The 26,620-nt window shown below is 36.8% G+C and overlaps 1 protein-coding gene across 1 annotated transcript in view; it reads right to left on the bottom strand.

Annotated features, from left to right (window-relative positions):
* LOC140137059 (MAM and LDL-receptor class A domain-containing protein 2-like) overlaps positions 1-26,620 on the bottom strand; it is a 141,505-nt gene that overhangs the window by 59,068 nt on the left and 55,817 nt on the right. The window contains exons 37-61 of the mRNA XM_072158718.1: positions 25,296-25,386; positions 22,211-22,351; positions 21,447-21,715; positions 20,405-20,495; positions 19,486-19,626; positions 18,610-18,741; positions 17,698-17,874; positions 17,235-17,378; positions 15,806-16,071; positions 15,233-15,317; positions 14,640-14,768; positions 13,984-14,112; positions 13,492-13,620; positions 12,818-12,964; positions 11,986-12,134; positions 10,463-10,652; positions 8,879-9,016; positions 7,972-8,159; positions 7,012-7,096; positions 6,340-6,510; positions 4,942-5,210; positions 4,387-4,477; positions 3,641-3,784; positions 1,980-2,239; positions 595-679 (exon numbers count right to left, since the gene is read on the bottom strand). Of these exons, the coding sequence (XP_072014819.1) occupies positions 595-679; positions 1,980-2,239; positions 3,641-3,784; positions 4,387-4,477; positions 4,942-5,210; positions 6,340-6,510; positions 7,012-7,096; positions 7,972-8,159; positions 8,879-9,016; positions 10,463-10,652; positions 11,986-12,134; positions 12,818-12,964; positions 13,492-13,620; positions 13,984-14,112; positions 14,640-14,768; positions 15,233-15,317; positions 15,806-16,071; positions 17,235-17,378; positions 17,698-17,874; positions 18,610-18,741; positions 19,486-19,626; positions 20,405-20,495; positions 21,447-21,715; positions 22,211-22,351; positions 25,296-25,386 (3,841 nt within the window). The remainder of the gene's footprint in view (positions 1-594; positions 680-1,979; positions 2,240-3,640; positions 3,785-4,386; positions 4,478-4,941; positions 5,211-6,339; positions 6,511-7,011; positions 7,097-7,971; positions 8,160-8,878; positions 9,017-10,462; positions 10,653-11,985; positions 12,135-12,817; positions 12,965-13,491; positions 13,621-13,983; positions 14,113-14,639; positions 14,769-15,232; positions 15,318-15,805; positions 16,072-17,234; positions 17,379-17,697; positions 17,875-18,609; positions 18,742-19,485; positions 19,627-20,404; positions 20,496-21,446; positions 21,716-22,210; positions 22,352-25,295; positions 25,387-26,620) is intronic.

Below are 26,620 nucleotides of genomic sequence, written 5' to 3' on the forward strand. Positions count from 1 at the left end.
TACTACAGGCAGTCACCATCCAGCAGTGAAGTGCATTGCAGCATAGCAACAAAACTGGCAGTAACAAAAAATTATGTGTTAAAATAGGCTGAACAGTTTTGATTCATCTCAACTATTTTGAGTCTGATGCTGTGCACTTCTTTGATGACATCGTGCATAAAAAAATGGCATTTCTATGCACAATGTTCATTACATTACCGCAGCACAACGCCACAGCACAGTGAACTAAAATATAACTGGTTTTGCAGAAGCTGTGTTAAGGTGCAGTGCATTGATTTAACATAGTTTACTGTACCGGAATTGTTGCAGAAGTGCCAGAATTTTTAGCCACTTTAAAGCAACGTATTATAAATGCAGTGAAATATGAACAAATCTTTAACCCCTAGGCACTACCTGCCGATATAACATTGCCTCTGATTGGTCAATAACATATCTTCATTTTAATCACCAATCAGCATGGAGTTTTGCAAATAATTCACCCCCATTTTTTGGCGTGGTGAAATTATTCTAACAATGTTGCTGATTGGTCCAATTGATGATAAATACTCCTTTTTGACCAATAGGCAGGAAGTTCTCATGGGGATAATAGCCTACCTGGTGGAGGACAGTCTCCTGTGTCAACTTGTACATCATCAATGGCTATGATACCTTGTCCATCAAGTGTGGCTTCAAATGCAGGCTATAAAGGTTAAGAATCAAAAAACATAAAACATGAAAGATAAAGATTGTATAATACACAGTGTAGATACATGCATCATACACAGAAGGTAGGAATACTATGTAGCAGTTCCAGCAAGTATGAACATATGTGACCCGTTCTGACAAAACCAGGAACAAGTCGCATTCTTGACATTTCATGATTTGAATAAAAATGTAAGCACCAGACAATAAGCTTTAAATTGATACCAACATTATATAAATAGCATCAATACTTTTCAAGATATGAATACTTTTGCAAATGATACCTTGATATTTTTGCAAAATTGTTATTCTGAGTAATGGATCAATTAGTTTCCTGCCTTACACAGGATTGAATTGGGATTATCACAGTTCAACTGTTATTTATTGATTACATAAACTTCTTTTTATTAAGTATTTTCAAGGATTTGAAAGTCCACTTAGTCCCACAGTCAAATATCATGAAATTAAGAATTTCAAAATTAGACTTTTTTATGGGAATGTCAACATTAAAGGCCTCAAAAACATGTCTAGCGACTTGTTCCGGGTTTTATTTGAGTTGGTCACATATGCTTTACTCAATATTTTATATTATATTGGAATAATATTGCAATAAACATCACATTAAAAAACTGAGGTAACTTTAAACATTTTAAGCACATATTTCATTTACACACATTTTCTGAAATTTCCACACTCTGTGGATTCTCGGAATCCAGGAATTTGCCCAAGTCTATTTTGTAGACCTGTGGTCCTTGTCATTGTTCTCCTAGAAACATATGCAAACCTGTAAACAATTGTCTATGTAATGATGTATATTCATACATAGCGGTAAACGTAAATAGAAAGCAAATTTATACTTCTACGCTACTCAAATTTGGTACACTCACCGGAGCGCTTTCACCGGGTCAACCGGCGTCTTCAGCGGATGTTATTGCTCTGAAGATTGTTGTTGCTAGTGATGTAATCCATAATTATCACTATAATAATAGTGATTGGAAGCAATCCATATTAGAACTAAAAGACCAGACTGAACCGTGATAAAGGGTTGGACATCGACCCTGTCTGGGACAACCTCCTGACCCCCAGGAACCAAGGGGCGGCACAACATCTTCAAGTTTGACGTCATCAACATCTGTGACATCATCGGAGGTGTCCTAGTACTACATTGACCCGGTGAAAGCGCTCCGGTGAGTGTACCATATTTGAGTAGCGTAGAAGTATAATTTTGCTTTTTAATTGTCTATGTATTGTTGAATTTTGAATTTGACTTCTCTCTAGTCCAGGGAGACCCTACTAACCTCAAACTCAATATCAGCTTGGACAAGCACAGATCCATACCGCCACACTGTTCCTTGATCGCCACTCTTCATCCATATAGCATCTCCATAATTACCACCAGATCTAATCTTCACTGCTAATGAACCTACTCCAGGGTAGTAGACATAATACCAGAATTTAAGACAGTAACCCTTTGATGTTCCAGCGAATGGTTTACTGTAGATGATGGCTTTGTCTCCTGATTGAGCAGGTGGTTCCAATGGTGCATACAACATGTAGCCTGCAAGAGTGATAAGAACATTCTTAGTCAGTGAAAGTGGTCTAGTTCGTAAACATATAATCTGATTGGACAATCGCATGAGTTTGGGTGCCGGTTATCAGGCCATAGACAACCCCACATCATCATGAGTGTTGATAACGCGTAACACTTGTAGAGATGCGCGTACGCGTATGTATTGCATTGTATGCGTAGACTAGTTCAAATTACGCGCACACGCTAGCTGTATGCGCAACAGAATACGTAAAGTTATAAACAAGGTTTGTTCATTTTATAACAAGGGGAGTTTTTATGATGGTAGCTTAGTTTTTGCTTACAAAAATAGTTTACAGTTATTAAAATAATATTTTAACTGACTAAGAATGAGAATAAACGATATGAATTTTTGTTTTTACTGTCCCCTACAATGTGATAGACGACAGACAGGTCCAATATTTTTATCGTAGTTCAAAATATTGGACCTGCCTGTCGTCTATTACACGGAAGAGGACAGTAAAAACAAAAATTCCTATCGTTTATTCTCTAATTAATGGAACATTGATTTTTAAATATCTAATTTAAAGTCAGAATACCTTTCCTATAAATTAGCATTTAAAACTATGATTTGCAAATTTCAGTTATGATTTCAGAACTTATGCAAGATGATTATTGCTTTACAAGATGACTTATTGCTTTGATTATAAACTTTTTACCAGATATCTGACATTTTATGAAATGCTCTTTAATTAAGCTATGGAATTCTCTTTAATTGAGGTAAAGCAGCAAGTTCCGCCAGTCAAAATACTGATACTAGAGATACTATTAGTTACCCACTGTTTGTTCATGAAACACAGGAAAATATCTATGTGATATCTATATCTGGTGCCGTATTTGATGAAGCCAAGGGCTGAATGGAATACGGCACCAGGTCATAGATATTTTCCCGTATTTGGTAAGAACAAACAGGGGTAATGATTTTTAGAGAATAAAGGTATTGTTTTCAGCTGCTGGAGTGCATCTATTATCTCATATAACACTGGCGACATCATTATTTTAAGTAAAACAATGAGGCAAAGCCAACAAGGCAAAGCCAAAAAGGCAAAGCCAAATAATGATGTTGCGTGTTATATGAGATGATAGACGTGTGACATCTTAAGAATATCCTTTATCCTTTAGTGAATTTGAATTCTATTATATTCTAACTTGTTTGTAGCCTTTGTTGGAATTTAGTTTGATAATCTTAGGCCAGTTTCTTGCTTTTTAACAGCGCAGCCATGATGCACGTGAAGCAAACATCAAGGATATGTCATGTCAGTAAATTGGAACACTTATCCACTGAAAACATGGGAAACTACTTGATGGTATGATAAACGTCTGCATGGCCTTATTCTCCCAAGATTGTGTATTTCTGTTTTTACTACATACCTATACCAGTGCCTGTTGTGTGATCATACGGTGGTGTGCTAAGTGGGGGTGCGAAGTTTGAATAACCCCGTACCCAGTCAAAATCATCTTGTGGTGATAACTCTTGAACCCAACCACACATGTCATTCTCAAACGTACAGTATGCTGTAAGAGAAATAATTAAATTAAGAAATAAAAAAATGTCAATGCTTTTGATTAATACTAAGAGAACAAATGGAAATGATGGAGAAAATTAATTTCAGATTAGGGGATGAGAATCCCGAAGTACAGAAGTACAAATAAAGTTTAATTTGCTTTGCTTTCCACATGACAAATGAGAAGCAAAACTTGATTCTGGGCTGGAATTTTGCAATGGAAAGAAAGTGTATTTTAGAAATTCACCATCCGCACTTGGATAACTTTTGTCCCAGAACTGAAACTGTCATCACTTTTTTGGTTTCATTGTGAGTGACTGAACAAAAAGCTTCTTTCACCTATTGGAATTGCCACCATATATTTATGCAATAAATAGTTTTTAGCTTTCAAAATATTGTATCAGATTGCTTGATTGGGCTAATCCCAAAGTTGAAATCCATACACTCCCTATGGAAGACATGACCTTAATCTCTCACACAGAGGGTATAGATTTATTTCAAATGGAGTCAACCATTCAGGTAATCCCATTTGAAATTCACACTCCCTGTGTGGAAGATTAAGGTTGTATCTTCTATAGGAGGTGTATGAATTTCAAAGAGCTCATTACTTACGAGAGGCTGGACATGGTCCCAGTACATACACCAGATCATCAATAGCAATATCACTCTCAAATCCACTGCCAACTACACCTTCAAAAACCAACTAAAACCATCAAAGGTAGGTATTAGAAAATAGAACAATATAGTTATACTAAAATTCATGTATAAAAATGTACCTGTAGAAAGCAAATGTAGGGCCTACCGTAAACGTTCACCTAATGGCGCTATGGGCTCCCTTGATATAACTGGAATTTTAGACACAAACTAAAAGTGCCCTCCCATAAAAATCCCACCAGCAAATTAGGGCACATACCCTTAATTCTTGTTGGGAATTTTTTTGTAATGAACATAATTTAATACACGATACATCATCTAGCGCATCACTTATTTTTTCAAAGAAATTTAACACATCTTATACATTTAACACATCTTCTTGACCAAATTACAAAAATGTGTTTTTCTCATAATACGCATTTTGTCAGATAATCTGTCATGTGAAATGGATGACGACATGCATAGATACATACACCCAAATGTGGTACAACCAACCAACCATGTGATACTTACTTGAAATTCTTTGTCAGTGCTGGTAAAGTGCCTCTGAGCATAAAACCACTGATTACCCTGGTTGATAAAATGACTCCATTCAACCGTGTCCACACCGTCTTGACGTAGTATCAGATTAAGCTCACCAATAGTGTTACCAAACATATGATACCAGAATTCCATGCAGGCACCTGAGGGACTAGTAGCAGGCTGGAGTGGGGAGACTAACCAGGCCTTGTCGCCTGCTTTCTGTGGACTAGAGGATTCTATGTACATGTAGACTCCTGTGCCTGTATTAAGAAAGTCGCATGGTAAGTTTATTTTATGTTAATGCTCTCTTATGAAATCACAGCCATTACAATGATTAACTATAGCATACCGTAAAAACTCGATAATTAGCATATGTGCTTACTCTCAGTGCTTTTGCACCCAAGTCCGGCGCTCTACCAACTGAGCTAATTGGGTTGAGACACAAATTTGTAGGTTTACATGTTCGTATATAACTATGTGCATCGATGATTTGCTCAAAACCCTTTTCAGTTTTGTGGATGGGGCACAAAAAAGCGCCCGATAGTAAGCACATATGGTAACTATCGAGTTTTTACGGTAGGAGTGTTTTTCTTTATTTGTCACTGAGAATGAAACATAGACCATTGATACCAGAAATGAAATCTAATCAGTGTAATGAAATATACTGCATGAAATGATCTATTAAAATCTCTATATTTCAAATAATGTATCAACCACAAACTGAAAATAGCAGCCAATATTTCACTAACCATTCAATGGGCTATTCCATTTGACATCCATACATCCCCTATGGAAAACATTACCTTCCACACAGGGAGTGTGAATTTTAAATGGGGTTGCCTGAATGGGTGATTTCATTTGAAATCCACACAATGTGTCAGAGATTAAAGTTGTGGCTTCCATGTGGGGTGTTTGGATTTTGTCTGGGATTACCCAATGCTCTACCCTCTACAATCTAAAGTCTTATTCAGATTCCCTTTGACAAATTAAGCGTACTGCTAGCCGTCCAGCGCGTATTATTTGCACAAGGTCCAATGCACACGCTTGACGTCGCGCGCGTATACGCGATGGTTAAGCTGTCAAATGAAATCTGATTAAGACTTTAGTGATTATCTTCTGATCTTAATAGTCCAAATAAACCTGAAAATCTTTAGTACAAATCAACTGCTCAAAAATATCTGGAGGAAGCATATAAAAGTGTGCTGAGGCTTGTGGATCAACATCTAGGTATTGTGCCTGTGCGTACTGCTCAAACATCTCTGGAGGAAGCATATTAAAGTGTGCTGAGGCTTGTGGATCAACATCTAGGTATTGTGCCTGTGCGTAGTACAGTATAAATCATTGAGTTTTTTATTTTTTTTATTAACATGACCTAATGTTATTACTCACTTGAGCCCTTTGTATGATCAACGGCAGGTCCTGTGTTAACGGAAGGTGTACCTCCGATATCTCTTGACCAATCAAAGTCATCCTGAATAGATTGAACCCAGCCGCATTTTCCATTTTGAACTTCCCAGTCACATGATATTTCTTGGGTTGGTGTGGCCTTCAAGGGTTGAACTGAAACAAAGTCATTATAGAACAGCTCTGATGAACCTTTGTTAAACTAAGTGGTGAGGGCATCCGTGTAGTGAATGGAAGGTTGTGGGTTCGAATCACGTGCCGGCACATTCCCTTGCTTTTTTTCAAGTTGGGTTGTGTGCCGGTAGGAATTTGTGTTTATTTGTTGTCTTGTTTAATTGTAACACTTTGGGTTGATAAACTGTTCTACCTTTCTTATTAAGACAAAATATTTCTTTTTCTAGCAAGAATAAACAAACTAATGTACTTAACAAGTATTAAACAACAAATAACACAGTAAATGGCTTTTTAAAACTCTTTAAAAATCATTGATATAAAGCCAATAAATGAAAATGTTGACTCAGAAAGCCACATGCACAGTTTGTATAGATCAGTTTGCATAGATGAATGAAATCCATACAAGTGATAAGCATCTTGCAACGACAACAATAATCTTATTTTTAGTATAATTATTTCATACAAACTTAATAATCCACTTACTTTGGCAATTGCCTGGTACCATGGCCAAATCATCAAGAGCTATATCACCAGTATAAGTAAAACCCACAATACCCTCCATGATTATCTATAGGGAAAAAAAAGAATATCAATATATTCATCAACCGTGAATTCTATTGGCTGTCGTAGTGTGAAGTCAAAATTGATCATTGCCCGGTCAACTGATTCATGTTCTGTGTTCAGCACCATGATCAAAATGATCACAATACAAAGTTAATGGGTTGTAAACAGGTGTGAAAACCAAACGTGAACCAGTAACTAAGGTATGACATATTCACTATGACGGTAAATAAGTGGTATAGCCAATGGGAGGGGTTGGAAGAATTTGTTGAAGCCTAATGTGATAATGGAAAGAAGTTTTGTCAATGTGTCACTTGAAAAAAAAAAGAATTGGGTGCTAGAATTGTGCTATTCTAGTTGAAATCCATCCACCCAATAGGAAAAACATGACTGTAATCTCCCACACAGGGGGTGTACATTACAAATAGAGACACCCATTCAGGTAAACCCATTTGAAATTCACACTCCCTGCATGTGTGGAAGATTAAAGTTATATCTTCCAAAGGGGTTGCCTAGATTTCAACTGGAATAGCACATTCTATATGTGGCATAGCCACAGAGAAGGTTTATGAAATCTGTTGAGACAATTGTGATAATGGAAAGAAGTTTCGTTTATTTTTTTTATGGAATATGTCAAATTTTGACTGCTACACCACTGAAAATTCCCATGGTATTGTTTCGAAGGGGCTCACATATGACAGATAGCAAATCAGAGATTGAAATAAATGAATGCCTGTATCATCTACTATTATATAGTATTAACATTGTAGATTAAAAATTTTAAAACTGTCTATACAAACCTGAAACATATCTGTTGATACTACACCAAATTGACCATACAACCAATCTTTGTCATCAGCACTTTGTGGACCAGCCAAATACCAAAGCAGCTCCCAATCTCTTTGCCCTGTATTCTTGCCAGCGATATGGCCAGCTCACGGTGGCATCTCCGTACATGTGGTACCAGAAAGTAAAGCAGCTACCCTGGGGGGTGTCAAAGACGGTACCGCGGACGAACGCTTGGTCAGATGATATTTGAGGTGAGCTAGTTTCTATGAAGACATAATAGCCTAGTAATGGAGAAATAGTACAGAACTGTATTAGTTAGGTGGGGTCAAAGAGATTGCTGAGGAAGAAACCTGGGACACTCTATCACTTGAAAACACAATTAATCATCTGTTCTTCCTTGAGGTTTGCATGAAAAAAACATGTAATTGAATAAACTGTACAAAATTAGTCAAATTTACAGACACTGGAATAGTTTATACTTAACTGTGTCCATTATAACAACTTGAGCAGATGATCACATGGATACATACAAAGACTAACAAATACATCAACATTGTTTAACCAATCACTAAGTCTAAAGTTTAACATCAGTTTTCCCAGATGTTGGAATTCCTGGTCGCTATACACAAAAGATTTTGACGGGTCTAAAGTTAAATCTGCAGTGGAATTTAGTCTCAGGAGAAAGGACATTTTCCTTTACATTAGCTCAAGTTTATTTTGTATTAGTTTTGAACTTTGCATTAAAATCTTTAGAATTTGCTAGCTACTATTGGAAGGAAATAATAGTAAAGGACCATTCCTGATGGAATTCCACTTAGACCAGGTCTAACTTTAGACCCGGTCTAACTCTTTTGTGCATACAGACCCAAGTATTTAGAGATCATTGCAATTAAGCCCAATGCATTTTATGATCATCACACTGCATGGTCACTACACAGCAACTGATCCCTAGCAAAGACATACTTCTAGGATTTGATCAAATTATGATGATGCAACCTACCATCTTTGGTGCCTAGCGTGTGGTCAATGGCTGGTCCAGTATATGAGCTTGGAGTGCCTCCCTTACTTCTCAACCACTCAAAGTCTCCTTCTGTAGTGCTGTAAAATGTACACTCATCCAATTCAAATGTACAAGTACCTGTTGAACAAATATATCTTATAAATGTTAATTTATTCCTCATCAATTAGGTCCAAATTGATATACTCTCTCTAGAACATTTGTGCATATGATTCTTTCTGATTTGCTGCAATGCCAATAATATAAGAATGGCCTATTCCAGTTGAAATCCATACACCTCCTATAGAAGGCATGACCTTAATCTCCCACACAGGGAGTGTATATTCCAAACAGAGTCACAGGGACTGCCTTTTGAGCTCTTAAGTTGCATTTGCAAGTACGATTTATAGCTCCTCTAGATGACTTGTTAAATTCTTTATGCTTTAATGGCCACAGGTGCAAACAGCTCTTCTAAAGCTCTTCTTGAAGAGACCAGAAGAGCATTCTACAGCTCTTTTCTCAAATTCAAAAGGCAGTCCCTGGAGTCAGCCATTTGTGTTGCTCCATTTGAAATTCACACTCCCTGTGTCATGTAGGCCCTATTTGATAGTGGGTGTATGGATTTCAACTGGAATAGCCCAATGTCTCCTTCTTCTCAAAACCATGACTATGCCCTTCGACTTCATCTCGGGGCATAGTCATGGTTCTGAGATACACCCGGCCTATAATTTTAACCATGCCCCTCATAGCAGTCAATATTTGTATAATATAACATATGAAAATATTTTCAGACTATCACAGCCTAAACAAGTAAATGTCACTAAATGAGCAGACAATCTAATTGATCCACTGATGAGGTTGCCAATTCAAGTGAGGCAAAAAGTTCCCATAAAAAGTGTCTTTTTATTAATCCTTTAGTAGAGAAATTTTAGGGAAATAGACATAGTATTTTATGACATGAAATTCAGTATCCACCAATCAAATGACAGGGATATTTTCATGCATCATACAATAGAAATAAGTGAAAACAATGTTTCAAAAGAGAACACACACCATAGTAGATGTTGCTGTTCCTTGAGTCATCAGGAATAACGATGGTTTCATACTTTCTGCCGATTTCTGCAAGCGGAGCGGCAGCGGCATGACTCTGAAAGCCATTCTTGCCATTCAGCACCGCTCCAAAATCGTATTTTGTTCACATACGTCAGAACGGCACCGCTCCAAGTTGATTTGAATTCAACTCCAATGGTGCTGCGGTGGAGTGATCGATATATTGGCTTGCCGCTGGTCACCGCTAGCATTTCTGGTGCAGTGAAGTAAAATCATCTTTAGATTGGCAGGAAAGTATGAAACCAGCATAATATACTTTTGCTATCAACCTCTCCCACTAAGTACATAAATTGCCACAACTGCCGACTTTATCCCGATTTGATCAAATCATGATTGAAACAAAGATACATGAACATATATAAAAATATATTCAAAGAGTCTCTTATATGCAGTTGCTGTTGCATCTTAATTTGTGTACTTGTATCTTTGTTTGTTTGTTTGTTTTCTTTTTAGAAGGACATAAAAATCCAATTTTACCTTCTGGATCACATTGTCCCGGGCTATGACTCATATCATCTATGGCAATATCACCTAGTTCACCATCACCTACGATTCCTGTAAACACCAGGCGGTAAGGGGAATCTTTTGCCACAAGTACATTAGCAATCTGCCAGTGCTCACCACGACTACCTTGTTTGGACCAGATCACATCAGGTTCACCAAGATACTGCAATTATAAAGTTATACCAATATTACTATGTAAAATCATTAAATATTTTACAAATATTGAATGCCTGAGCATGCAATGGTAAAAAAGTTATCACAAAAATGTCAAATTTTGACAAAATTGACAGAGTGATATATTTACACCATTGCACAAACATATTTGTTTTATATAATGATACAAAAAAAATTCAGCCGTTCAATAGACAAATTATTCAACTCAAATCGATGCCATCATCATATAAAAGGGAATAATAACATGAAGTTGGAAGTCTTTTAGAATGAAAAGCCTAGTATTAGGTGCAAAAAATTACAAAGTAAACTTTGGACTTTCAAGATCTAGTAGATTATGAGCTTGCAATGATATTCCTTTAATTTAGCTTTTTAACTTTGTTTAAAGTGTCTTGTACATTATCTTGACAATTCTGCACTGATTAGAGCTGTATCTTAACATGTTACAATTTACAGTGCTTCAGCAGAGCTTTTACCCCAATGACCTTAAAAGGTCATTGGGGTATTCCAGTTGAAATCCATACACCCCCTATGGAAAACTTGAATGGGTTAACTCCATTTGAAATCTACACCCTCTGTGTGGGAGATTAAGGTCAAGTCTTCCATAGGGAGTGTATGGATTTTAACTGGAATGGCCCATTGCAAACATCGTGTCATATCAGTGACACTGACATTACGACCAAACATTTTCTAACTTTGGTATGTCAGACAGAGTGAACACAGGTAAATGTACTTCCAGTGGTAATCATTCCAAATTACTCAGGCTATTGGTACTCTGTACAAATTGCCTATACCGATTCTGAGGACAAGACCTGTGTAACGGTCGCGATCCCCTGCTTTGTACGCAGCGACCAGGTCACGGTCTGTCTATATTACAAAGTCAGGGTCTGAGGACAGTTGCAATCTGCACACCACCCTCTACGTAATAAACCTTTTACGACCACCTTTTTGTACCACTCGCAGAGCGTGATGTCTGCATAACAACAGCCTAATATGGTTATAATGGCTCTGCCTAATGACCCACATATATCACTGTCAATCATTGGCGCATTCTCTAAACATGGTCATATCATCGTCATATATGGCTATGTCACCTTTTGCAATGGCCAAGACAAGTCTGCGCATGACAGATTCTAAGACACTGTCCATGCTCTTACACAAGGTCCCAAGCTCACACTGTCCTCACTTTTGCTATCAAAGTAGCGCCTCTCTTAATTTAGTACTCTCAGAATTACTGCAATACTTTTGAGAAAAGAATATACCACCTATACAATCATGTACACCCTAGTAATGGTATAACACATGAAGTAATTGGATGCACTTACAGATACTTCTATACTTCCTATGTCATCTCCATACATATGGTAATGAAATCTCCAGCACACCTGCCTAGTCTCTGGTATTACAGAGGGAGTGAGTAGACGAGCTATATCACCCTCATTCTGTCCTGTTGCTTCTATGTACATGTACCTTCCTGGAAACATAAAACAACAGTAACATAGGTAAAGTGTAAATTCACTACCATGAGATCTCCTTCGATGAAAGTTAGTCATCTTATGTTGACAAACAGCTAAAATAAGTATGCTAGGGTCACCTCCTGACTAGGGTACCAGCTTTGGATGTAAAATAAACAAAAACTACCGTTTCTGGAAATGAAGTTAATCACAATATATCTGTTTTACAGTAAAATTTGTAAAATTATTAAAAGTTCTAGGTATGTGCTAGTGATCATCAATCATGTAAAAGAGGTGAAGTCTCCCCCCCCCCCCTCCCTTCTACATGCTGATAACCAATGGGTCAACCATGTTGTTGCCATGACTACTGATCTGTCAATCACCTGATTGTTTATCATTTCTGCAATCATGCTTGCATATTATGCTTAACGCACAGTGCATAACTTGTAAGAATTAACTGTAAGATGCGTATGGCTGGTGGGTTATTTGCTGTTAAAATCACATTTATAATCATAAAAAAGGGTCCTTACTACACTGCTTTTAAATGGTTAGGACTTACAGGATACAACCCATTTCATAATGCGTATAATTGCATGAATTTAATCTCTCCAAATACGTATTTGGATTTCCCCTTGGCCGATCCTTTTTGAAAGACCTGTATATTACCAATGTGTGATCTATATCAAGTTTTCACTTATCTTACCAAATTCAGTGCCATAAGACACATCAACATCTGGTCCAGTCAAATCAGTTGGAGTTGATCCATTATAAGCTGTCCAATCAAACTGATCAGCGGTGTCTTGTTGATAGTCACAGATATTCTCATCCTGGAAGTCACATATAGGTGATGCTACACAAAGGAGAAAAAGATAAAGAACCATGAACAGAGATGAAGGTCAATATCAACTAAATCAGTTGGAGTTGATCCATTATAAGCTGTCCAATCAAACTGATCAGCAGTGTCTTGTTGATAGTCACAGATATTCTCATCCTGGAAGTCACATATAGGTGATGCTACACAAAGGAGAAAAAGAGAAAGAACGATGAACAGAGATGAAGGTCAATATCAACTAAATCAGTTGGAGTTGATCCATTATAAGCTGTCCAATCAAACTGATCAGCAGTGTCTTGTTGATAGTCACAGATATTCTCATCCTGGAAGTCACATATAGGTGATGCTAAACAAAGGAGAAAAGGATAAAGAACCATGAACAGAGATGAAGGTCAATATCAACTAAATCAGTTGGAGTTGATCCATTATAAGCTGTCCAATCAAACTGATCAGCAGTGTCTTGTTGATAGTCACAGATATTCTCATCCTGGAAGTCACATATAGGTGATGCTAAACAAAGGAGAAAAAGATAAAGAACCATGAACAGAGATGAAGGTCAATATCAACTAAATCAGTTGGAGTTGATCCATTATAAGCTGTCCAATCAAACTGATCAGCAGTGTCTTGTTGATAGTCACAGATATTCTCATCCTGGAAGTCACATATAGGTGATGCTACACAAAGGAGAAAAAGATAAAGAACCATGAACAGAGATGAAGGTCAATATCAACTAAATCAGTTGGAGTTGATCCATTATAAGCTGTCCAATCAAACTGATCAGCCGTGTCTTGTTGATAGTCACAGATATTCTCATCCTGGAAGTCACATATAGGTGATGCTACACAAAGGGGAAAAATTTAAAGAACCATGAACAGAGATGAAGGTCAATATCAACTAAATCAGTTGGAGTTGATCCATTATACGCGGTCCAATCAAACTGATCAGCAGTGTCTTGTTGATAGTCACAGATATTCTCATCCTGGAAGTCACATATAGGTGATGCTAAACAAAGGAGAAAAATTTAAAGAACCATGAACAGAGATGAAGGTCAATATCAACTAAATCAGTTGGAGTTGATCCATTATAAGCTGTCCAATCAAACTGATCAGCGGTGTCTTGTTGATAGTCACATATATTCTCATCCTGGAAGTCACATATAGGTGATGCTACACAAAGGGGAAAAATTTAAAGAACCATGAACAGAGATGAAGGTCAATATCAACTAAATCAGTTGGAGTTGATCCATTATAAGCTGTCCAATCAAACTGATCAGCAGTGTCTTGTTGATAGTCACATATATTCTCATCCTGGAAGTCACATATAGGTGATGCTACACAAAGGGGAAAAATTTAAAGAACCATGAACAGAGATGAAGGTCAATATCAACTAAATCAGTTGGAGTTGATCCATTATACGCGGTCCAATCAAACTGATCAGCAGTGTCTTGTTGATAGTCACATATATTCTCATCCTGGAAGTCACATATAGGTGATGCTACACAAAGGGGAAAAATTTAAAGAACCATGAACAGAGATGAAGGTCAATATCAACTAAATCAGTTGGAGTTGATCCATTATACGCGGGTCCAATCAAACTGATCAGCAGTGTCTTGTTGATAGTCACATATATTCTCATCCTGGAAGTCACATATAGGTGATGCTACACAAAGGGAAAAATTTAAAGAACCATGAACAGAGATGAAGGTCAATATCAACTAAATCAGTTGGAGTTGATCCATTATAAGCTGTCCAATCAAACTGATCAGCAGTGTCTTGTTGATAGTCACATATATTCTCATCCTGGAAGTCACATATAGGTGATGCTACACAAAGGAGAAAAAGATAAAGAACCATGAACAGAGATGAAGGTCAATATCAACTAAATCAGTTGGAGTTGATCCATTATAAGCTGTCCAATCAAACTGATCAGCAGTGTCTTGTTGATAGTCACAGATATTCTCATCCTGGAAGTCACATATAGGTGATGCTACACAAAGGGGAAAAATTTAAAGAACCATGAACAGAGATGAAGGTCAATATCAACTTTCTCACACTTTTGGCGAGCTGCTGCATCCTGTGTCAAAAAATCAAAAAAGAAAAAAAACACCAACTGGCAACACCAATTCAATCACCAGGATATCAACTATTTCACTGGATGACCAGTTCTCTGTAACAGTCCTCTCCGTGTAGATCCTCTCTGGTGTCAGATTAGTTTCATGTCTCAGCATTGTAACTAAACTGCCGATATATGCTAGATAATCATAAATAATGTAATTGGGAGACTTACGTGCACATTTTCCTTCATAAATATTGATGTCATCCAAAGCTGAGTCACTAAGATAGCTAGCACCTACCACGCCCTCATACACAACCTATATAGATAGTTGAGAACAATACATCAATTGTTTAGATAATGGAAACTTGGAGCTAGGTTTAGGTCATGATTAAGGGATAAGATTAGGCAATTTTGATGTTGAGATTCGGATTAGGGTTTGGATTGTTGGTGTGGCAGTTACTATTTAGAGAATAATCAATAGGAATTTTTGTTTTTACTATCCTCTACCATATGATAGAAGACAGGCAGTTCCAATATTTCGAGCAGTGGATGCTGGCAGAATATTATTTTAATAACTATGAACTATTTTATTGATCAAAAATTAAGTTAGCATTATAAAAAACTCGCTCTTTACAACTTTACATATTCAGTTGTGTATACTGCTATGGCGTGCGAGTATTACGTATTAGGTCTATGCATACAACGTGCTATATACACACAAGTCACATGTTTGTCCAATCAAACTTCATAATTATTATCTTTCACAAACATTCAGTGCATGTTTATGATATAGACTATACCAACCTGCCAGTCGTCCACCAATGATACAGGGAAGTTTGCTCGATACCACTTATCATCCAGAGTTCCTGAACGTGTCCAGAATGGTGCGCCTAGGTCATCTCCAAGAGATCTAACATACACATTGAGTGCTCCTATATCTGCACCATACATATGGTACCAGAAGTCTACACAGTATATGGAGGGAACATCTACAACCTCACTTTCTAAACGAGCTACTTCATCTTTTATACGAGGCGATGATGATTCTATGTAGACGTAATATCCATCAGCTAAAAGAGACGGAAAGATTGAAATAGGGAGGGTATATTAATATTAGGCTATTCCACTTGCAATCAGAACACCCCCTATATAAGACACAACATTAATCTCCAACGCAGAGGGTGAAGATTTGAAATGGAAACACCCATTCTGGTAACCCCCATTTGAAATTCACACTCCCTGTGTGGAAGATTAAGGTCATGCCTTCCATAGAGGTATATGGATTTCAACTGGAATAGCACATTTTAAGGACAAATACAAAATGATGTGTTCTACTCAACCATGCTTGACAAATGTTGTCCTCATAATAAACTTCCACTCATGTGTGCAGATGCATCAATAAATATCAGTTGCCTTTATTTTAAGCTATTACAGATTAAGAAGTGGTCCATGTAGTAGTTGATATTGACTGCTTCTTAGAGACAAGGTTACCAGTTGATTTTTTCTTAAGTTACTTATCTTACAGATCATTAAAATATTATTTAGGTTGTATATTTCATTCATGCTTTATGAGTAAACTATTAATTGACAGCAATTGCTGGGGGGGGGGGGTGGACACTGATAATTGACCAGGGGTATCATCCGTGAATAAAAATTCATGTAAAAAGGGTAATTTTCAAGATCAAAGGCTCTACACTACTTAACATGAATATAGTGTATCTAAAACAAGCACATTTGAGAAACAGTGTATTTTTGCTCTATAAATTATATATATTTAAAGTTGTTTTCTTTAAACTTCCGTGGTCCGGGTACGTGCTGGTGAATTGCGATCGCGTAGAAGTGACAAGGTCGCCTACTATGCGCCGCGCCAAAGACCAATGGGTCAGCGGGCTTGTTGTCAAGTGCATTGATCAGCCAATCAGCGTGATTGTTTATTGCTTTTGTGTTTACGCTCGTGTACGCGATACGCACAGGCACGACCACGGAAGTTTAAAGAAAACAACTTTAGGGTCCAATGAGAACAAATTGTATAAAAACTTTCTGCCCTTGTGAGTTTTAAGTGTTTTTCCAGTTGTATAATCAAGGAATGGTTAAAATAACCGGTTTAGAGGCAGGAAATTGATACTTAACTTTTTTTTGGAAAAAATGCCAATGCTTGTTTAATAATCCTTTAATGGCAGATGAACTGTGCTATTTAACACGAGTCATCCATGGCACATAATGAGTATTTTACCTGTTCCAAGTGTGTGATCAACAGTTGGTCCTGTGGATGTGGAACTGGTACTGCCTTTCTTTCTTGTCCAATCAAAGTCATCATCATTTGCTTGATCATAGCCACACAAACCAGTCTCAAATGTGCAGAAATATGGTGAGGAATCTATGCAAGATGATCAATCAATGAAAATGTTAAATGTGATATTTAAAGGAGGTCGGAGGGGAGCATGATCTAGCAGGTTCTATAAAGGAGATCCTAAGGTTTGATGCAAGTGGTGTCATTTCTGATTTTTCTTGAGATGTAGAAAATATATATCATGGGTCTAAACTCAACAACTGCAAGATTTTGTATTTTGCATGACTTTGTGAAAACGTTATAAAATTGACATTTCAGCATAGAGTTCATATCCACACCTGCATGTTTAATATAATTATTTTGGTACTGACAATTCTGGCAACATTGAATAGTTCATTATACTCACATCCACAGAGCCCAGTAGTAACTTGTGTATCATCAATGGCTATATCACTGGTATGATTATATCCAACAATGGCAACTACTCTGATTTGGTATTCTGACAGTTGGTATCTGGTGATGTTGACCTCCCCCATGTTCCAGTTCATTCCTTGGTCACCAGTCAATCTTAGTTCTTCACTCACTATTCGAGTCTACATCTTTGGTATATATGATCAATTCTGGTACACCTGATGGACATAACAATGGTACACACAACAATAGAATAGAATGTGTTGACTTTTTCTGCAAGGACACCCATTCATAAGCTCTCTTGATTGCTTTTGCATAAAAATGAGTAAGAGAGATAGCTTGCTTAGAGAGAGAGAGAGAGAGAGAGAGTGAGAGCTTTTATTCAGAGAGAGTTTGCTTTTGTGCAAGAAGGATACACATCTGAGCACTAAAAAATACTACATGATATATGCACTGTGGCTGCGTGTATTTACGCAATCACCCTAAGTGATATATGGGCACGCTTTCGTTAGCTCGGCCAGCAAAAGACCCTTGGCTAAGTGTCAGCGACCTAGTGCTTGGCATGCGAGGGGTCTCGGGTTCAAATCCCACTCAGAGCAAACAACTTCTTTGTTTGTTTTCTCTCTTTATTCCTTCCTTCTTTCCCTTCCAGTTGCCAAAAAGCCCTTTGGGCGTTACGGTTAAGGGAGTGAGTGTATGTAAGATATATAGCTTTTGATAGCTGAGAGAATTTACTTTTGCTCAAAACAAGAGGGAGCAAGCGAGACAAAGTGTGTGTGAGAGAGAGAGACAGAGGAGGCACATAAAGAAAAGAGAAAAATACCTCAATTTTATAATGATAAAGAAAACTGGCTTAAACTGTCATACACATGGGTAGACAGATACACAGACACCGATATACACGTACCTGAGCCATACATGTGGTACCAGAATGTGAAGCAATCTGCTTCTGCATCTTGTATGGGATCAAAGTGTTCACTGACAAGCCAAGCCTGCTCTCCTGGATTCATATAGGTGGCCTCCATGTACACATAATATCCTAAAGAAGAAAAGAAAGTGTTACCAAATATTGATTAACTTGTGTTTTAATTGGATAAGAGGTGTTTGAAAAAAAGTTTATTAGATGAGTTGATGACCATTTTACTGCAGAAGTCACATGCCACAGCAGAAACATAACTCTTTATCTGATATTGATTTGTGTGGTGATGGGGTTTGATTTCCAGACACTGTCAAGTTTCCAAAAGACAACCCATGTAAGAGCCCTGTGTCATCTAATATCACTTTTGCTAGAAGCTAACATGGATCCAAGGTATCAAAAATATTTGAATCCAAATTTTAAAATACCAGCATTTCATTGACTGAACAATTAAAGTCACATCTCATAACACTGGCCTTTTAAACATACAATAATCATATGATACATCCTTCACCAAATGCAAAAGGTCTGTAATATTTAGGCAAATTCACAAACAGAATACAGGGATTAAGTTTCCTCAAAATTGATCTGGCCCTTGGCCAGAAGGCCGAGCACTTATGCGCAGCGGCATAGAACATTTATAGGAGCTTGTGTGGGGAATATGTTAGATGGTATCACTACCGTTCTCAGAAAAATGTTTTTGCTCTTTTTTATTATGAAATAATCATTATCCATTCCAGAAATTTTTTTACATTTCCAGAATTTTCCAGAAAATCAAGAATTTTCCAGAAAATCAAGAAATTTCTAGAAAATCAAGAAATTTCCGTAAAACTTGCATCCCTGAGAACATACAAGCAGAAATCTTACCATTGGCAGTCCCAAAGGTGTGATCATAATCTGGACCGGTGTCCACACTTGTTGTACTTCCACGGTGACGTTGGAAATCAATTTGATCCTGCTTGCGCTCATTGATCCATCCACAAAGTCCATTCTCAAAATCACAATAACCTTAAAATAAGTAATAGAAAAATTCTTTATTATGAAAGTGTGCACGGAAAAGAACGTCACAGGCTATTCGAAAAGAGCAGGGGATCATCCCGGTACTGTTGACTGTACTTCAAAAATACACTCATCTACTCTAGGTTCCAGAGTAAAAAATAAGTACAGCTTGTCTGTACGCAGTGCGATAATACTCATACATATGAGGAAGGCACTAATAAGGAAGAAAGATCAATGCGGGAAGCTTTCCTTGTCTTGTGTCCTGAATCTTATAATGTGAAATTGGTAAATTTTTTTCAAACAAGAGTTTTTGGCATGTTTGTAATGTATAAACATGTCCTAATATAACTTACACCTGAATGGAACTTTTAGGGGGGTAAAGATTGGAATTTTGGTGGAATTTTTGTTTTGACTGGAGGAAGCTGGGGGAGGACAAAGCTCAAGTTTGGGGAGTTGCCAGATGGTTATTGAGCTATTCCATTTAAAATCCACACTACCCCTGTGGAAGATTTAGCTAAAGTCTTCCACAGAGGGAGTATAAGTTTTGAATAGAATAGACAATTGGGTAACTTCCATTTGAAATACTCCCTCCAATTGTGGAAGATATATGTAAAGCCATAATACAGGGGGAGTATGGGTTTCAAAATGATTAACTCTGAGCTATTACATTTGAAAAACATACTCCCCCTGTGGAAGATATTTCTAAAATCTTCCACAGGGGTAGTATGGATTTCAACTGGAATAGCCCAATTTACATGGCTAGGATAGGTGGAACATTAATACTAACCTGGTACATTGCAGGCTTCATCAGTAATTTCAACTTCATCGATAGCTATATCACCCAAACCAACTGTACCAACTGCTCCCACTAGAGCAGCCTGGTAAAAACAAAGAGTGGTTTACAAAGTAAAGAACATGGAGAGACATGCTTCATTGTAATGTTTGACAAAGGCACTTGAATGCTGCCTTCCTCAAAATGGCTGGCACACAAAGCTTTTTCAGCAATTATTTAGTAGGTTCTGAGTCAGATGTATAGTTGTAATATTCTACATGAAGAGTTAATTTTATACCATCAGAAATGATAGAAACATAGGACTACATGTGCATAATGTTTGTATGCATAAACTTTCTTCCAGATTTGGTCGTTTCACAAATATATCGTCCAATTTGTATGTTACATACCCACCCGACGAAATGTCTTTCCGCAGTAACAATTGTTGAATTTTTAGAAAATAATACTAACGTGAAACCTATTTATTTACTTCAATATCATCTATAATACCTTTAATCAGTCTTAATCAACTTTTCAACATCAAAACATTGAACGCTGAACAAGGAGAGAAAGGATGGAATAAAAAATAATAATAAAAAAAAAAGAAACACAGAAGGAACAAGAAAGAAGATAAATGGATTGGAAGCCAATGCAATTGGCAGTGCATGTCCTGGATTGGAAGCCAATGCAATTGTCCTGGATTGGATCTAAACTTGAAATGAAAGACAGTTACATAAGCTGGAATAGCACCACCATACTGTCCTGATCAATACTTTTAGTCCTCAAAAAAAACCAAAATGACCCATATTCATTTAAATTAACCGCCTGGACACTGGTCATCTAACAGTATTTCTGATTGGTTGATAATTTGAAATGCTAATTTCAATTTCCAATTATGACTAGGCCTTAAACTATTTGTGGTCAAACTTGCATTTGCAGAAGATCTTATTAATACCTTCCTTGATTGGTTCAAAATTGGACACAATATTCATTTTGGCCAATCGACAGGTAGTTCTCATGGGGTTAACAGCTAGTAATATTAGCAATGTGTACTTACTGCCCATGGAGTAGTTTGATCTTGAAGTGTAACAGTAACATAGCGCCACATATCCCCCTGGTCACCTCCCTTAGTCCATAAGATATCACCTAAGGCATTGTTATCCGGGTCATACTTATTGACCGACAGATGACCAACACCAGACTCATGCATATGATACCAGAAACGTAAGCACTGGCCTTTAGGTGTGGCCACAAAGTGTGGGTTGTACATGATGGCCATATCTCCAGATTGTCGTGGAGGTGCCGGATCAATGTATGCAAAGTATCCTGCAAGTTGAAAAAAATAAAAACAATATTATTCAATGTACAAGGGACAGTACTCAATTATGATCATCAAAGCTTGGTTCCAACACTAAAATAAAAAATCTTTTGCAGTAATTTCTGGCAAAAACGTGTTTTCATGTTCAAATGTATATGTGGTTTGTTTTAATTCACTCTGTCAATACAACAAATTGGTATTGCTGCACTAAAAGTCTGTATTATTCAAATTGTGGTTTTAGCACTGGCATAAACAGAGGGAGGCAGTTAGGGGGCGCAGTGTATCCTCAGAAATATTTTTGGGTAAATTGGGAAAAATTTTTGAACATTTCTGTTTTATCAGCTCTTTCTGGATACTCCTTTCAAGCTAATCAGGATCAAAATTCTCTATGATCGGACTAACCCCATTTGATATTCACACTCCCTGTGTGTAAGATTAATATAAGGTTGTGTCTTTCATAGGAAGTATATGGATGTCAACTGGAATAGCCTAATATATCTTACCAAGAGTTGTGCCAGTTGTGACATCTTCAATAGGTGCTGTACCATGGTCTGTGTTATTTCCATTGCCTCTGAGCCAATCAAATTGATCCTCAGTAGTATCTTGAATCCAGTCACAGAAATCCACCTGGAAGTCACATGTTCCTGTCACAATATGAAGGCAAAACCAGTATTATACTTTGTTCAAGGTAAAATTGGCAAAGACTCATAACATCATGGATTGATACAGAATTATTAGCATGGTGTGTGCATGCAGTTGGGCTAAGTACCTACCTACGCTATAGTATGTGCACCTTCCCCGAGTCAGTAATTTAGATATTGTTTTTTATTGTATCTCTATATGTAATGATGAGAAGTATATAAAAGTATACATTTTCAGAAAATACTGCAAGGAATCCAACTAGCATAACAGATTCCAGCAAAAATTAAAATTTTTTGAGAAAATCTCAAAATTTGATTTTACTTTACTGACGCGAAGAAGGTATACAGACTATAGCTGCACTTTGTATAATGCTTGACTGGCGCGTGCTTATGTGAATTTTCTTAACCAAACTACAAATATTATGGGATAAGTCAGGCCCGTAGCCAGGATTTATTTTGGGGGGTGTTGATTTTGAAAAAAGTGGACCTTTTTTTCAAAATTTGGACCTTTTTGGACTGGGCGGATTTGGACATTTTTGGACCAAAAAGCTCGCAAATAAATGGACTTTTTGGGTCAAAAAAGGGGACTTTTTGGGCCTTTGGCATTTTTTTTTTGGGGGGATAAGTAAACTGGATATTATTGTTCAGACTTACTTGCCTTGTATTGAGTGTGACATACATGTTCAAACCTGGTTGACCTTTTCCACAAATATCAGGTTTTCAAATGTACCATGCACGGCTATGTTTTTCATGTACCAAGCTTTGTGGTGGTGGTAGTGAGGATGATGATGATGATGAAGAAGATGTTTGTCGTGGTTATGGCAACGACTGTGATGGTGGCTGTGGTAGTACCTGACATGATGGCAGAAGTGATCATTATGAAAAAGACAACGGTTAAGAGAGACGGTGACAATTAATTTATAATGCAAAATGCATAACATATAGCCTACTAAGAAGGCCAGGTCTCTTTTGGGGTATTTTTTCTATTCAATTATGAGTATATTGATCATCTTATCAATGACAATGTCACTGGCAAATGGTGCTATTCACAGTGGTGTAGCGTGGGTCATCACACTGGGGGCACCGAAAATGATTGGGGGGCACAGGATCTGATTGGGGGGCACAAGCCGTTTTTTAGCAATTTTCCTATGGGATTTTAAAAATTTCAGATCGATTAGGATAGGATAGGATAGGATAGGAAGCTTTATTTCACCACGGAGGCCCAAATCAACAGAGTTGTTCTTCCTTGGGGCCGTGGACATAACACAACATACAAAATATATTATACAAAGTACAAATAAATTATGATTAACATCACCATAAACTTGATAGATTTACACAAAAGTTTTAAAAATATACACTTTTAGCATTATTTTTGAAAATATGCAAGGTGCTAGATTTTTGAATAGTTTCATCTAAATTGTTCCAGATGATTGCACCTCTATATGTTAAACTACGCTTTTTATAATCTGTCCTTGGTTGAGGGATCTTAACATTACATTTACTCTGGCGAAGGTTGTAATGACTGTCTGGAATTGAAAATATATTAGTTAAATAAGCAGGTGACAAGTTATTCAAAATCTTAAATATTAATACAGAACAATTGTACTGCTGCCTATTAGAAACTGGTTTCCAACCAAGTTGATCAAGAAACGATATTACTAGATGTGTCCCATTTAGCATTACAAATTATACGTGCAGCCCTGTTTTGGATAATTTGTAGACGTTTTGCTACAGAAATACCACAATTTCCCCAAACAACATTACAATATTCGAGATGAGGCAGAACAATTGAATTATAAACCATCTTCAAAATATCTTCAATGAGAAAATTAGATCTACATTTTTTAAGCATGAACATTCCTTTGAGAGCTTTTTTACGCACAGTATCAATTTGTTGGTTCCAAGACAAAGTATCATCAATAATAACACCAAGGTGTTTGCTCTCATGCACCCTCTTAATATTAACACCATTTATATGAACATGGACATCTGCATTATTAATATTTTCTTTTACTGTATGTAACCTTTGTCTTGAGCCTATTAACATAAATTCTGTTTTGTCAGTATTTAGACTAAGTTTATTACTTTGAAGCCATTTGTTGATGGTGTTAAGATCATTATTTATACAGTTAATGATATCATTAATTTTATTAGAAGAATAATATATTACAGTGTCATCAGCATACATACTTACTTTACAATGTGTTACATAATTAGGAAGATCATTGATATAAATTAGAAAGGCAAGAGGGCCATCAATTGATCCTTGTGGCATGCCACATACTATTTCACATTGATCAGAAAGTACACCATCTACAGAAGTACATTGGGTGCGACCAGTAAGATAACTTTCAAACCATTTAATACAATAATTACTTAAGCCATATATTTTTAGTTTTTTAATAAAAATTTCATGATTTACTGTATCAAATGCTTTTTTAAAATCTAACATACAAAGTCCAACCATATTACCTTTGTCAATTTCATCATACCAGTCTTCAGTTATGTTAACAAGAGCAGAACATGTTGAATGAGATGGTCTGAAACCAGACTGGTTGATATTAATTAATCCATTATTATTCAAATAGTTGTACAGTTGGTCGAACACTGCCCTTTCAGCTATTTTTGAAATTACAACAAGTATGGAAATGGGCCTATAGTTACTGGGATCACTAGGGTCACCAGCCTTAAAAACAGGAATGACTTTAGCTCTTTTCCAGCACGTTGGAAATTTACTTGTTGTGAAGGAGTGATTGATTAAATGAGTTATAATTGGTGCAATGATAGGTGCAGCCAATTTGAGCAGCTTTGAAGGAATATTATCTAAACCAGTTGCTTTGTTATCAGATAACTTACAAAGTTGATTAAAAACATAGTCATAAGTATGTGCCCCCAATGCCCCTATGACGCTACACCACTGGCTATTCAATGATAAATTACTTACTTGATGGTGGACAAGGTCCTTCTGTGTATACTATATCATCAATGGCTATGTCACTGACAAACTGTGGTCCAATTATTGCTTCAAAATGCATCTGATAAAATAAATTAGAAATACACCATATTTTTTATCCATCTTTGGTTAGTTTGGGGGGAAAATATATAACAAGATTCACATAAAGTTAAGTTTTGATCAGGTATTCTTTTTTGGTTTGTTACATGCAGATTTAATGCTATTCTGTATATTTTCATGTGTGTGAGGGTGGGGTGTGTAATCCCCTTCGATTGTAGATGTTTATATGATAATTAACATGCCAAACAGACACCTCACATGAACGGCCCCTGCATTCTAAATACCGTATTGTCTGTAATAAACTCTCCACCTCTAATAAACGTCCCCACCAATTTTTCAATGACAAACATGAAAACATTTGCATGCCATATCGTGTGAGAAAACATAAAATTTGCATCAGTCATGTCAGTGATTATTGCTAGCTTGCATGGACAAAACCTATTATGACTCAAACTTCCATCCATTTCATTGCCTAATTACAGTAGAATTTCACTAATTCCATCAGATTCTTGCTTGATGATGCATTTACGGGTGTAATTTTGTTGTATTTACCAAGAAAATGTCATTTTCCACATGATTCTGTGGGCGCCGCCATCAGTAGTAGTATTAGCATAGTCATCCCTCCTTTCTACAGGAGTACCATCGGGAAATTGAACCTGATTTTCAAGTTTTTTCACTGAAAATTCACTTCTAATAAACGCCCCCTTTTTAAAAAAATGCAACGCCCGGGGCATTTATTATAGACAATGCAGTGTATGAAATGAGCTGCAAATAACCTAAAAATGCATTTGAGAGTGTGTCTCTCCATCTATCATATGTTCATTCCATAATTATATAACAGATACCCAAAACAGGGCTAGACAATTAAAGCTAAATCACATGTTTAATATTTTTCACTCACTGGCCCCGTCTTATCTTGATCAATTCTTTACAAAAATATCTCATGTTCATAATTATACCACTAGGTCTAGTGCTTCAAATTTCCATGTCCCGAGAGTAGGATCTTACACCAAAAATTCTTTTTTTTCTATCAATCCACACTTGATTGGAATAATTTACCATCCCAAATCAAAGCTATTATTGACAAAAATACTTTTAAATATGCCATAAAAAAACACCTTGCCAGAAGTGCGTTAACCCAAGAGACAGCTGCATTTGTGTAACCTGTTCCTTTCTGTCCTTTTGCTTGTTTTGTCCTCCGTCCCAGGCACCGTCTTGTCTTTATGTTGGACCCCATTGGAAATAAGTTTACACAT

The sequence above is a fragment of the Amphiura filiformis genome, chromosome 17 (assembly GCF_039555335.1).
Source record: "Amphiura filiformis chromosome 17, Afil_fr2py, whole genome shotgun sequence".
Lineage (NCBI taxonomy): Eukaryota > Metazoa > Echinodermata > Ophiuroidea > Amphilepidida > Amphiuridae > Amphiura > Amphiura filiformis.